The sequence below is a fragment of the Vanellus vanellus genome (assembly GCF_965231255.1).
Source record: "Vanellus vanellus genome assembly, chromosome: 5".
NCBI lineage: Eukaryota > Metazoa > Chordata > Aves > Charadriiformes > Charadriidae > Vanellus > Vanellus vanellus.
Genome location: NC_138910.1, coordinates 31,252,422 through 31,266,253, shown reverse-complemented (window position 1 = coordinate 31,266,253; position 13,832 = coordinate 31,252,422). Strand labels below are relative to the sequence as shown.

Genomic DNA, 13,832 nt, shown 5'->3' with positions numbered 1-13,832 from the left:
TATAGCCAAGAAGAAAATACTGGCAAAGTTAAAAATCTGTTTAAAAGTTGTGTACAAGGCACAGATAGAATGAAAAAAAAATTCTAGAAGAAGAAAAATTGACAATAACTAAAGTTTGTTATTGGCTTAAGTCTTTGTAGTTAAGATGTTTATTACCTTCTGTTAGAAGTAACCCATGATGTATTCCAAGGGCTGCCTGCAATACAGTCTTTCCACTGAGGCCTGGAAGCCTTTCTGGAGTTACAGAGCAGGAACCAGCCTTCCAAATATAGACCAGGCCTCTCTCTTTGGCTCCTTCTGCCTCTTCTGAGCTACAAAAATATTGAAGGAAATACAGAATCAGCTTGGAACTTTTCTGTGGTTCAGTAATGCATAGTTTGCTTTTCACATATGTAGGAAAGACTTAGTAGATCAGACATTAGTTTTAATTTCAGGAAGTCAACATATTTAATTTACAATTTGATAATCTTAATTTAAATGTTAATTAAATGAAAAACAAGTATCTTCTATTTGAAACCATTAGCTTTCTTTTTAATTTGTACTTTACTGCCTGAAAAGCAGCTGATCTTGTAACTAGTAAACTTAAAGACACATTTATTCACAACTGATATAGCCTTTATATTATATATTGTATTTGTTGCTCACAGCAACATCATCAAATTAATACACAATTCTGCCATTGTATGCTGAGGGAGATTGTGGCGTCAGTTCTACCCACATGCAAGCAACTCTGTTCCCGTCTGAACAGCGATATTTATAATGTTAACTCTTCCTCTGTTAGAAGGCAGAAGGAACATTTCTGGTTTATTAGATTTTATTCATGTTTTGCATTATTCAGCTTTTGGAAATCAAAATGCAGAAAAAACAGCCTTATAACCATGTTTTTATCAGTTACATAGAACATCAAATATGCTGGAAATACACATAAATGGCTCAAATAACGTTTGCTTTGAAAGTAATTAAGCAAAGGATACATCGTGTGCAGATTTTACCATGAACTGATTGCTCCCACTCACAGTATCTTCAAAACATTATACCTATAAGAGCTCATGCTTTATACTTTCATTTCTACCTTCAAAGAGAAAAATGAGGGTTTTGGTTGGGTGGTTTTTTTCCTCTTTTAATTCTTAATGAATTTCTCAGATTAAAATGAGCCACTCATTCAAATCAATTGAATCAAGAAAAAAAATAAGAACCACCAAAGATCCTGAAACACAATGGAGGTATCTGGGCTTGCAGGACTGACTGGAACTATCCAAAGATTCTTTAACGCTTCCAACACACTCTGGTTTGAATGCTCAGTCAGCAACTTCTCCCATTCAGCAGAAAGAAATTCCTCAGAACTTTGACAACAAGCACACAGTTTTAACAATTTATGTAATCACTTGATTGAAACAAACACAAACCAACATTTTCAACATCAATATAGACTGACAGCATTTCAAGTTAAATCAAGAGTTTTCTTTAAATTAATTTAAAACTTTATGTAGAATAGATTGTTATCCAACCCTGCAGGAAAAAGTAGGTTTAGCTCCTTATTTCCCACCAATCAAGTAATTTACTCCCCACATAAATCAGTTCTTGCAGCTTTGCATGACCCTGTGAGGTTAAATATATAAGGTGGCATGTAGAACGTTGATGTAATGGCAATCTTTGTCTAGAAGAAAGGGCACAAAACCCCAAATGTATTCCAATATTGAAGCAAACCCAGAAAAAGCTAGTCTGATAGGCCGCATTGTGGACAACTTACGCAAGTAGCACATTCAAAAGCCGTAAGGCCCTATTCATGCACCCTGCTGTTTTTTTAAACCACTAGTTGTGGTGCATAGGACAAACAACACCTTTCCATAACCTGCCTAAGAAACATTCAAAATAACTAACTAATGAAATTATGTCTCTCTCTGCTCCTGTGCCCATCCCTAACCTCTCTTGTCCCACATGAGAGGGAAAAAAAAAAAAAAAAAAATCAACACAAAGGTGACAATCAAGAACTCTTATAAAATTCACAGAAGTAATTTAATCCAAAATACATAGTATTAAAATGCAGAGTCGATGTTGTATTTTAAATACATAGGACTTGTGTTTAGAACAGAAGTAAATTAAAAGTGAACAAATCAAGTTACATATAGGCCAGTTAGAAAAATCCATCATAGGTAGGACAGTTAGTTAAAATCAAAACACAGATTTTACTTAGATGGACAAAGCGCATCAAAGAATACAACATGACACAACACACAGAGTTTTCATCAACATACTGTGCATTAAATTAAGTCCAAAGCCCAATATTTGGGCTTTTATCCATTTAATAAGTCTTCAGAGAACAGTGTAATACAAACCTGGACAGTTATATACCAGGATTTACTACAAGACACTAATTTTCCATCCCAAAAACATCTGACCTGTCAGGTATCTTACTGTAAGAAACAATGAGCAAAAGAATAGTTTACTGCAGGGCTATTGGTCCAGAATCAGAATTCACAGGTGCAGGTAACAGATATGACTTGTTTATCAGAGGATGTTACTTTCAAGTTTCTAGCCTCTGGCTATCCCTCTACAAGTTTCAACAATCAACTTATTTTTTAAGTTGCTTTTGCAATAAGTTGAGTGTTACAGACATAAATGAAACTAAAGCTAAGTTACTCCTCTTCTTCCCTTTAGCCTAAGTTACATAAAGATTACGCTGACACTACTTAATCATTTTACAGGCTCATCATGAGCTGGCATGTTTCGGGCAGCCTTTATGGCTTCACCTAGCTGTTCATTCTCACCTTTTTTCCTGTGAGTCCATCTGTCAGTGGCAGCACTCCATCACCACCAAATCGTTCCTCTTTCAAAAGGAACAATATAATCTCCACAAACTGTAAAACATAAAAACCAGCTATTTAATTGCAAATAATGTTAAGCCTAAAAAAACCCAAACCCAACCAATAAACAAGAAGCAAAGCTTTAGCTCTCATGTTAAATAAATAAGCACTTCCACAACACTTGGATGGTTGAAATTATTTAGTTGACTCACACTGAGCTGGTAGACAAAAGCTAAACAGCCAGACTTGCCCTACCTACTCATCTCACAATAGGTCTATTGTAAGGACAGACTGAACAAAACCTAGTTCAAAGGCAGAAATTAACATCAATCTCTCTCTATAGTTCTCAGAATACCACTCAAGAAACATCAAAGCAGGATAACTGATCCGTTTTCAGTCTAATGTGAGACAGAATTGTATGCTCAAACTAAATCTATAAGGTAAACAGATTTGTATGAGCAGAACATGATTAAGAGTTGAATTCATAACTGTATTCCCAAAACAAAGCACATATTACCATTTAAAGGTACAGTTCTATTAAAGCCTCTGCAGAAATGCAGAAAGCCAATTAAGAGTTCAAAACATTTCTTCATGCAAACTGGTAGCAGCATATCTATGAAGATATAAGACCACTGAAGCCAAGGAGAAAAATGTCTGCTCTATTTATGCTTTTATCCTTTCAGATTTTGAATTTTGCAAGTTCACCCTCACACCCTTCCATTTTCATGAAGATACCTTTGTATTATTTTTCTTGTAATAAAACAAAGCTATATCTAATCTTTGTTTCTTATAATCTGTTTGGCTTTTTACTATTGAAAGAATTGTAATTTTCCTTGATCTACTACCTTACCAGATGAAGTATTAAAAATTTTAGTTACATCAATGCATGCACGTAATCATATTTATTCAAATAAAGTAAGTTTCATACAAAAATTCTTTAGACCCTTTTGCTTTATTATAGTTGCTGTCTGATATCCACTGTAATAAAATCAGAAAATAAATTATTTAATAATGGTCTTTTCAGATAATGTATCTCCAAGAAGATATCCAGAATGAGTAGTCTGAAGCTGTTACATACAGAAAATAGAAATAAAATACGGCCAGTCTTGATTACAAGAGGCAATATATGCAAACCCATAAATTGCATACAGAGGTTTCAATTCACACTTTGAAATAGTAATTGTCAGGTTGATAAATTGAAATAACTAACACGAATTTCAACACTTTCACTAGACTGCTCTGAATAATGAAGTACCAAGCAGACCTTTATAGACAGAAACAGCAACACATCATACCAAATGTTTTCAGTTTTCCCAGTACAGGACACTAAAAATAGCCATTTGGGCTTCAGAGTTGGCAAAGAACTTATGAAAAAATATAAAGAGCCACAAAAATATGAAATCAAATTAATATGATAGAATAGTACTGTCATAAGTCATATGCACCTTGCTCTAAAAAAAAAATATATATATATCAAAGCATACTTTCTAGGAACAGGTACACACTAAGCCACTCTTATCACCAGAAAGATACTGCTTTCAAGACACTTCTGTCTCTCCTTCCTCAACTAAAAAAGAAAAAAAAAAAGAAAGAAAAACCCACTTAAAACCGTAAAAGTTAACTTTTAAAATATTAACAGAGGAAGCCTCACAAATATGAGGCAACTGCCATGCAAAACTTCAGTAACAGAGGTGTTGATGAAACATCAAAGGAAAATGGAAGTGTATTTTTGGAACTTCTAACTTTGTGATGTATTCTTGCTCAAAGTACATTCGGGGTTTTTTTTTGGCCTACTCAAAACCACCTAAACCTGAAATTAATTTTTTTGAAAATGCTGGCACTTGTCTATGAAGAACTATAGCTTCACATATAAATATCCAATGGATCAGTGAATCAGATGAAGAGACAGAAGCTTTGATAGCGTCATCAAAGTATCAAACAATAATCAAGCATTTACATCGTATATACTTACTCAAGATTGGGGAAGTGAGGCTTAAAATTCTTGGCTTGACAATTTAGGGAATTTTTTTAATTATTTTTTTTTTTTTAGGGGCTCAAAGAATTTCTTTCATTTTCATGAGCACAAAAATTTACTGTAATTCTCATGAACATTTCTGATTATAACAAAACAATGTTAAAGCCAGGCATCTGATGAGCTGTTTTGCAAAATCTCCCTTGAAGGCCCAATTGAAAAATGATTTGTGTAATTATTAAGTAAGAAACCTGCAACACCAGTGGACTAGAAATTGAGAGGGATATAATGGTGCAAAACATTTTGTTTTCTTTACAAAAAAATCACACTTAAGGTTGCATTGATAAGCATTTATGCATATTAGGGAAAACGATAGTCAAACTGTTTTCTTTCCATAAACAAGACATGTTTAAGACATTTCAGCACAAGTCTTCATTCACACCTAGGATGGCACAATATTATTCCCATTCAGAGCTAATACAAAATACAAGTCATTTGATCACAGCTACAAACTAAGTACTTATAAAGTTTCCTCTTCCCAATAGGAATATACACCTTTCCTTGCCGATCTTCACACGATTTCTTTTCCACTAAGATTACCTGATTTGGTTTTAGGTTTAATGCTCATAGAAGTGAACAGCCAGGCACAATTCATCATTCTCATTGTATGGAAGATCAGTATGATACCAACACCTGCACTGCATTGACTTTCTACACGTATACATTTACTTTCTACATTTTCATTTCAACACTGCAAGAGGAAAAAAGCAAATAGTGCCAAATTACAAAATGGATTTGTGTGATAAACAGATGGTCACTAGCATGACACTGATGTCATACTTTCCACTTACAGAGTAGAATGCTAATTCAAATTCTGCAGAAATCAAACATTACTGCACCATAACAACTGCTATGGCACAGAATGACGTGGAGTAAACGTTACTCTTACTACTATGGGACTGGGTCCTTCACTGAACATTGACCACTCAGTAATAAGCATCATAGGTATAAAAGTAATTAGTGCTGAACAGGAACAACCGGTATGCCCCTAACTCACAAATACTATAACTCCCATCAGCCTCACATGCTTATTTACCTGCTACAATTAAGAAGTACTACAAATACTTCTACAACTTTCAGACATGTTTACAAACACATTTTTAATAAATTTATTGCACCATATTTAGCGATAACTTGCACTACCAAGACTGCAAGTTTGTTATACAAAATTATCTACTCAGGTTCTGAAGGAGGTTACCTCCAAACTTCCTAATTCAAAACAGTTGTCAACATTAGTCTTGTCTACATATATATCATCATTTACTATTGCTAACTGTGGTTCACATATAATGCGTTACCAGTTCAAGAAGCCCTTGTGTTTTGGTCATCACTGACTAGGTGCAACCACTTTTATTACCAATGTGTGATTAAGATCAAGATCGGCTCAAGGCAAAACAAAACAACTTGTTCCTAAAAGACAGCAGCAATCCCTTCAGATGAGGGCTCAAAGCTTTTAATGGCAGTCCCAGTGAATCAGTGATGGTAGCAAATAAGATGTAACAGTAAAGGAGTGAGGGGAAAAAAAAAAAAACAAAAAACGCAACAAAGAGGGTCCAGTATCAGTTAAAAGAACACAGCTGAAAACTATCTGCTATAACATGTAATTAATAATTTAAAGTTTACTAAACTCGTAAGAGACTCAAAAATTTCTGAATATCCCTCTCTCCTCTTTTTCTTTTGAAATTACACCTTCTTAATTTAGCACATGTTCAGGTGCTTCCCCTTCTGAAAACAGTTAACTATCTGTCAATTTCTGCATAGTAAGTACAGCTTTTATAAGCTGCTGCACTACAACAGTAGTGGCAAACTTGACAGCAGAGATCAACTACCAGTCATCTACAACTACTCTAGTTGCTCCCCAGCACCTCACCAAAATATTTTTGTGCTGGAAGAGGAGGTCTGTGAGAGTGACAGCATGCTACTTCATCCATAAACATTACTGCAGCCACACTAGGACTGTAATTCAATAGGCTTCAAAAGTTGAAACAGCATTTACTCCCAAGCAATGAAGGCACACAAAGAGAAAGGACTTGGAAACGAAAGTGGAAGGAGATAAATGGCATACTATTTAAAGTTTAGGTGGTCTCTTCCCAAAAAGGAGGAGTTCTTTAGGAACCTACAGAAATAAATCTCAACATCTCTGCTCTACCAGCCTCTCAGAGAGCGAGAAGAGTTAGCCAGCCAGCATCTTCAGTCAGAGCTGTTCTTCAGCCTCTCCCCAACTTCTCAAGCCCAGCCGCTGGGTGAGAAGAGGCCTGTTCCCCGACCACCAGTGCAGCACAACAGCACACCCCTCCCGCCCCAAAGCTCAGGTGTGGGAGGCGCAGGGGACGCGGCAGGCCGGCCCAGGGGCGCTCCGGCCGACCAGGTTCCCGCCACAGCGCCGCGGTCCCCGTTTCCCTTCAGGGGAGGGCAGCCATTTCCCCCGCTGCTCCCCATAACTCCCCCCAAAACTTTCCCCACCTGTTGCCTTGCAGCCAGGGCAGCACCTGCCCTGCCAGAGCGGCTCCCAGGGAGGAGGCCTGGGGGCGGTGATGCCCCAAGCAGGGGCCGGAGAGGAGAGGCAACTAGCTGGGAGAGGCCGTCGGCGGGGTGAGGGAGCGCGCGGGTGACTAACGGCTGCGCGGAGCCGTTGGGGGGCGGCTGCGGGGGCAACGTCGTCCCCCACCCCCGGACGGGTCGGCGCCCCACGTGACTCAGGCTCCACTCCTCCCCGCGCGCGCCTGCCTGCCTGCCTGCCTGCCTGCCTGCCTGCCTGCCTGCCTGCCTGCCTGCCTGCCTGCCTGCCTGCCTGCCTGCCTGCCTGCCTGCCTGCCCTCGCGCCACCAGCCGCCTCACCCGGCACCGCGCTAGCTCCTGCCGCCGGTCCGGCCGCCGGGGCGCAGATCAGCTGATTCACGCGGGGACACGGGGCGGGACCTCGGCGCTGCAGGGGGCGGAGCCCAGCGTCGGCCCCCGCGCGCGCGCGCGCGCGCGCGCGCAGGGGCCCTAGGTAAAGAGGCCGCATCCCGGGAAGGGGCGGGGCCGGCGCCGGCGCCGACGGGTACCTGTACGGGACAAAACAGGCCGAGACTCGCCCGTAGGCAGCAGTTTTTTCTGACCTTCAGTGCTGACTGAAATGGTGCTCGACCAGTGTGTCTGTGCCCGGTTGAGGCCAGTGAACAGGATGAGCGGTGCCACACTGGCGGTGGTAGTGGTGGCACCAAAAAGTGCGGGAAGGACACCTGAAGATAGATTTTAAAATATTAGAGGGACAGATAAAGAACGAAGCTGTGACCCGCACAGGAAACCTGACCAATAACCAGCAGTAATACCTGGCTGTCCTTTTCCTGCTCCACAGACCCGCTGAGGTCAGCTACTGGTTTAAATGAGAGCAAGCCCGCGCCATAGCTGGATGACGTGCTCATTGAGAGCCCAAACCACGACGCTTCCTATGGGACAGGCCTTCTCTAAATTACAGTGATGGACATGTACGTGTGTACCTATAAACTGCGCATATGCATTTTATGTATGTTTTTATACATGTGTAAATTTTACAAAATATGTTTAAAATGCATAGACATAGATACATGTATATCTGTATATAAATACTATAGATATGTGTTTCTACTTGAACAAGTGTTATGGTTTGAGAGACCCATAACAATTCGTTGTTGTTTAGACAATCATTCTATCCCCTGATGACCCGTCCCCATCCGGGAAGGGGAATTGGGAAAAACAAGGAAACCCAGGAGCTGAAGTATAAATGGATTTAATAGAATAAGATTAGATAATTAACATTAACAGCACTAAAGAACCGATATTGATCCCGACACCAATACAGAATCTGCAAAGATTATACTCAGCCAGTTCTACCAGCAGGAAGCTGTGCACTCCCAGCAGTGGACAGCAAATGTCAGACACTGCTAGTGCTGCGGCTTCAGGAGGAAGGGAAGGCCTCAGGAGTCCAGCACCAGGGCATGAAGTTCTCAGGACTGCAGCTATCAAGGGAGAGAGAGAACTGTGCAGCAAACTTTCTAATTTATATTGAGTGTGATGTTGATGGTATGAAATAATCCTGTTGGCCAGCATGGGTCAAGTGCCTGGGTCTTGCTCCTCATCCCTGCACCTGGCTAGCTCAAAAACACTGAGACCTTGAGACCCGCACACCATAGCTAGCTGTAAAGTAAATATTTTCACAAATTCAGACACTGGAGTCTTCTAAAAGTGCAGTTTTCCCAAGTATTAGAAGACAAATTAGTCCTGTGTCGCTCAAACCAGGACAAGAAGTTTTGTACAATGTACTTTTGGCGTTATGTCAGCAGTGAGTCTACAGTTTCTTACATTGCCTGAAGCTTTCCTTTAAAAACTATGGTTCTGGAGACAGGTATAGGCTCTTCTTTATAAACTCCTACATTTTCTAAGGATAAGTATTAAACATTTCTATTACAGCATTTGCTTTGCTAACTGAAATGAATACTCGGTTTTGGTTTTTTTTTCAATGAGCATGCTTTCTTAATTTAGCAGCTCTCGCTAACTAGCAAAAGTTGGATGATTTTTCTTCATAAGAGTAATTCCCTCCTACTCCCTGACACAGAATGTACCTGAGATAATCTTCATATGAATTAAAATGTATAACTTTATTTTGTCTACTTCTTGTGCATTTATCTTTCCATTTCCTTAACATGCAAGTATTATTTATGCTTAAATACATTTTAGAAGTCCATTTGTATAAATATGGTCATAACAATAAAAAATATTTTCCAGAATAAGAAACTTTGTACAGATGTGCAAAGTATGCTTGCATAACCAGTTTATTACTGAGTATGTTGCATCCAGACAACCTTTCTCATGCCTGGACAGCACATCCAAATTACTGCTGTATTCTGATGGCTCAAAGAATACAGGGAAAAGAAATAGAAGAGTGAAGTCCATGATGATAGATACTTAGCAAATTATGACTAACTGGGGACTGCAAAAGAAAATCATATGAAAGAAAAAAAGCCTTCCAGGTAAGTTAGCTCCTCCTTGCCATGCAAAGACTGTGTAATTTGCTTGCAATGACACACAGAAATTGTTCCTGCCTTCCCTGTACATTTTTGCTTAAAAAATCCTTCTGCTCGAGGAAAGAGCATTATTCTTAGACACCAAAACAGTCAAGCAAAGGGAAGATGTCACGTCATGCATTCAAATAAAAACTGAAGGACCTCGGGGATCAGCATAAAAACTCCACAGTACAACACTTGCTACCTCATCCCTTGCCAGCGTTTTTCTCAGCCCTCTCACCTTTACACTAGTGTAGGTTGGGTGTTAGTCCTAGGAAGCTGCACAGCGAGTCCCACTCATGGGGGACTGAAAGAAGGGGACTTTTATCTTTCCACATCCCGCATAAGCCCACTGTGTGTTCCCTAGTTGGTACATAATTGATGAAATCTATTTTTGGATTCATCAGTTGGCTCTGGCTATTTTGACCTGTGGACAAGACTATTTTCTATCATCTACAAATCATCGCATTCCTTAAACAAGTGATCCAACAGGGACAGACAGCTCCCCATGCTGATGTCACCACCACATCATGGCTAAGAGTGTAAATGCTGAAGCAAGACCAGTCAGTGTACAACTCCTGCAGAAAGCACAACTCGGCCACACTGCTCAGATAGCTCAGCTTAAAGCCTAATGGCATATAGAATAGTAACTGCTACAGGCACGGAGGGAAGTCAAGGTCTGTTCCTGTACGAAACCTATCACTTCATTACCTAGCGTATGACACTGAGAGTTGCTTAACTGAAAGAAATTTGTATGAGCAGAAGGTTTAGATTTATTTGCTTAATTCTCCATCTTTATGTATTAAAAAATGTTGGCTGTTTTCGCAGGGCACGTGCCAAACAAACTGAAATCAGTGGAGCTGCTCCAGGGGTGATTTTGGATTACTGCGTGTTGGACTTTCAAAGAAAAACTGCAGAAATCACAGGACTGCTTGAGGCAGAGACCTCATGCGAGTCATATGAACTGTTATTACAGACCAAGGGATAAGGCGGAGCAAAGGAGAGAAAAAGAGACAGGTTTGAACTGAAACAGGACAACATGGGAGACATGCTGTGTGTAAGTGCGGTCAGACCAGGATGCTGCAGCTGCTGTTCAGAGAGAAGGGGCTCCCAACATATCCAAGGCTTTCAGAACACGGAAGCAGCGTCGACAGCAGAGGTATTTAATATCACAGCGTGATACTTCTGCATTGAGATAGGTTAAGCCTGGGTTCTTCCACTTGTTGTGGGAGAGCAAAACATTCACATTTTCTTCTAACCAGACAGCATCAAACTTTGCAGCTTCAGCCTTGTGAAGCTACTGAAAGAGGACTCCATACCTTAGATGACAATAAATGCCTTTGATGTGATGAACAGGGAGAAGATTGCACTCTAGCGAGCTCTGTGCCAACAGGGGATTGTAAAACAGGGAGGGAGCCAACAACCTACAGTTCTGGAGGAGGTAGCATGCCATAGATTGCAAATCCTGTTATATTTGAGTCAGACAATAATGCAGGCACCCATCCAATGTAGCTGCTCAGGAGGAGCTTGCAGGCTGCCTGCCATTCATTACTACTGTTTTTATAGTTCATAGCACTGTTATGCTCTATGGGCCAAATTAACAGGCTATGTAAATTATACAGTGGTGAGGAAGGGGGGGGAGGTAAGAAGGAGAAGATATAAATTTAAACTTCCTGAAATTTCACTCCTGCATTTGGTTTTTAGTCCCTGCCCTAACAGATTGCTATCTAGAGACGAATAAATCAAGGCTAAGAGAGAATAACATGCATTTAGAATGATACTGGTAGAAGCATCCTCTGCAGTTAAGGCAGTTTTATCTTCATGTGTTCCCAGAGTGAGCACTACCATTTACACAGACAGGCACATAAGGACAGTCGCTCCCCTTACAGACTGTACTGGAGATCCGTGACTGATGGGGAGGGTGATAAAAATGATGTGAAGTGCTCAAAGCCAGCGCAAACAACAAGAAAGGAAAGAATCACATCAGTGAAATGGTGGTTTGCCAGTGATATAGTTTGCCTTCTTTTCCTGTGCCAGCTGTCAGACATAACCAGAGCACCCCCTTCCTCTACCCTCACTGCAGCCCCCACAGCTCCACACACTCCAGAGTTGGAGGTGCAGGATGCAGAGGCCTTGGAGTTATGCTGACCCTTTGCAGGAGCAGGATGGCGTGGAGAGGTTCAAATGGGTGAGTGTGCAGCAGCCATAGAGCCAGACAGGAGGTATTTCATCCTATGATTATTCCAGCCATGAATCAGTATTTAATTAGTGAATGACATGCTAGTAGCTTCTTGTTCTACCCAACAATCTAAAATACATACCAATTTCTTCATGAAGCAGAGACAAGGCATCCCGTTTGGAGCTACCACATCCTATGTACATCTAGAGAAGCTATGTGAAGGATCCTGTGCAATTGTGTACAAGGGAATCAGCAGGTGAGCAAGGACCACCGGTGTTATTATTGCTTTCCCAGTACCTGCTGAAAACACCCCTTATGGGAATCCATAAGAATGAGCTCGAAGCTGGGCAATTGAGTCCTTACAGGAAGATAAAGGCAAATCAAAAGCCCAGCTTTGCCTTTAGCCAGGATATTTGCAAAGCTCCATCCCAGTTTTTCAGGGAACTCCTCCACTACAGCTTTGGAGGCTCCATAATGACATTGTGCTCCGCAGCAGCGTGCCAGGAGATTGTCTGGCTGCACCAGGGAGGGAGTGAGGGTTTTCCTTGGAATGAGGGACTGCTGCATGATGGAAAAAATGGAGTCGAGGCCATGCTGCCATCACATGGGGCAGGAAAGCTGCAAGAGGGCAGAGTGGGAACGCTGCCCAAAGCCGTGCTCTAGCAATACCTGGTCAGCAGAATGGTGCTACTCTAGCCAGGCGGGCTCGCTCCCGTTTCACTGCTAATGAAGACAAGGTGGAGGTGGTTTGCAGCTCCTTTCTGAGCTTGGTCTGGGTGGGGGAGTTAGCCCTAGAAATTTTGCTTGGGTAAGTGTGGAGCACCCCAGGAGACTGTTAATGTTGTTGTCATGCTGAGCATTGAGGTGCTTCATGTGACCTTCTGCTCTGACCTGACAGGATCAATGGCCAGTTGGTGGCATTGAAAGTGATCAGGCTGGAGGCAGAGGAGGGAGTGCCCTTTACAGCCATTCGGGAAGGTAAGACATAAAGAGCTTCTTCAAACATTGGTGAAAAGCAAGGGACATCATTCTTGAAGGGCATTTGTTTAAATCTGAAAAAGCTCCATATGATGTCTTCCTAAGTACTTTCTTGCCTACTTAATGTGCCAGCTGTCCTTCTCCCAAAACTCTTGGTTTCCTTATCCCTTCATGAAGGAGGTCTTTGTGCTGGGCTGGGTGAGCATGTGATGGATGGAGGGGAAATCTGCTGGCCAGTGTACGCCCTCATGGCAGATGTATCCGAGCTTGTGGTAAGGAGAGTGCTGGCTGCAGCCAGAGCGTGTCCTTTCTAGTGTTGTAAGGCCTCTTACGCTTCTTGCCTGCTACCTGCTCTGTGGTTGCTTTCTCACTCCCATTTCTATACACTAGCACTGCCCAGCAGTTTTTGCTGCTGTTGCATTGGGCAGTTGTGGACTGGAAATGCCCTTGCACCAGAGTCTCTGCTTGCTGTTACCACAAACGGTGTCACTTTCCTGTGTGATGGCAGCTGATACCTGGAGCATCACAGATCCCAGCCTGAAAAGAAATGCTTTCAATAAAACTGGTCTTTAATAACATCTATCGTTTCAGCCTGGTGAGAATTTTTTTTTTTATCAGTCAACTTTGTAGAGCATTGGGCAAAATATCTGCAGCTTTCTCAATTTCTTTGAGAAAGGAATGCTTCTGTTTAAATGCTTGATTTTGGCTGAATGTATTTACATGTCCCTACAGACTAAGTTCACAAATTGCCTGGTTGATTAAGGCTTCTATTTTTGTCTGCTCTACAGTCCCAAAAGGATCATAATCTGTTTTTT

The 13,832-nt window shown here is 41.2% G+C and overlaps 2 protein-coding genes across 2 annotated transcripts in view; one reads left to right on the top strand and one right to left on the bottom strand.

Moving 5' to 3' along the window:
• Window positions 1–7,707, bottom strand: part of ALS2 (alsin Rho guanine nucleotide exchange factor ALS2) — a 42,490-nt gene extending 34,783 nt beyond the window's left edge. Inside the window, exons 1-3 of the mRNA XM_082484638.1 lie at window positions 7,675–7,707; window positions 2,769–2,858; window positions 157–311 (exon numbers count right to left, since the gene is read on the bottom strand). Coding sequence (XP_082340764.1) covers window positions 157–311; window positions 2,769–2,788 — 175 coding nt within the window. The 5' untranslated portion in view covers window positions 2,789–2,858; window positions 7,675–7,707. The remainder of the gene's footprint in view (window positions 1–156; window positions 312–2,768; window positions 2,859–7,674) is intronic.
• A 3,201-nt stretch (window positions 7,708–10,908) lies between these two features.
• The window catches only part of CDK15 (cyclin dependent kinase 15), a gene marked incomplete at both ends in the record, with an annotated part of 35,775 nt that continues 32,851 nt past the window's right edge, over window positions 10,909–13,832 (top strand). Inside the window, 5 exon segments of the mRNA XM_082484637.1 lie at window positions 10,909–11,019; window positions 11,898–11,918; window positions 11,920–12,048; window positions 12,198–12,295; window positions 12,938–13,017. Coding sequence (XP_082340763.1) covers window positions 10,909–11,019; window positions 11,898–11,918; window positions 11,920–12,048; window positions 12,198–12,295; window positions 12,938–13,017 — 439 coding nt within the window.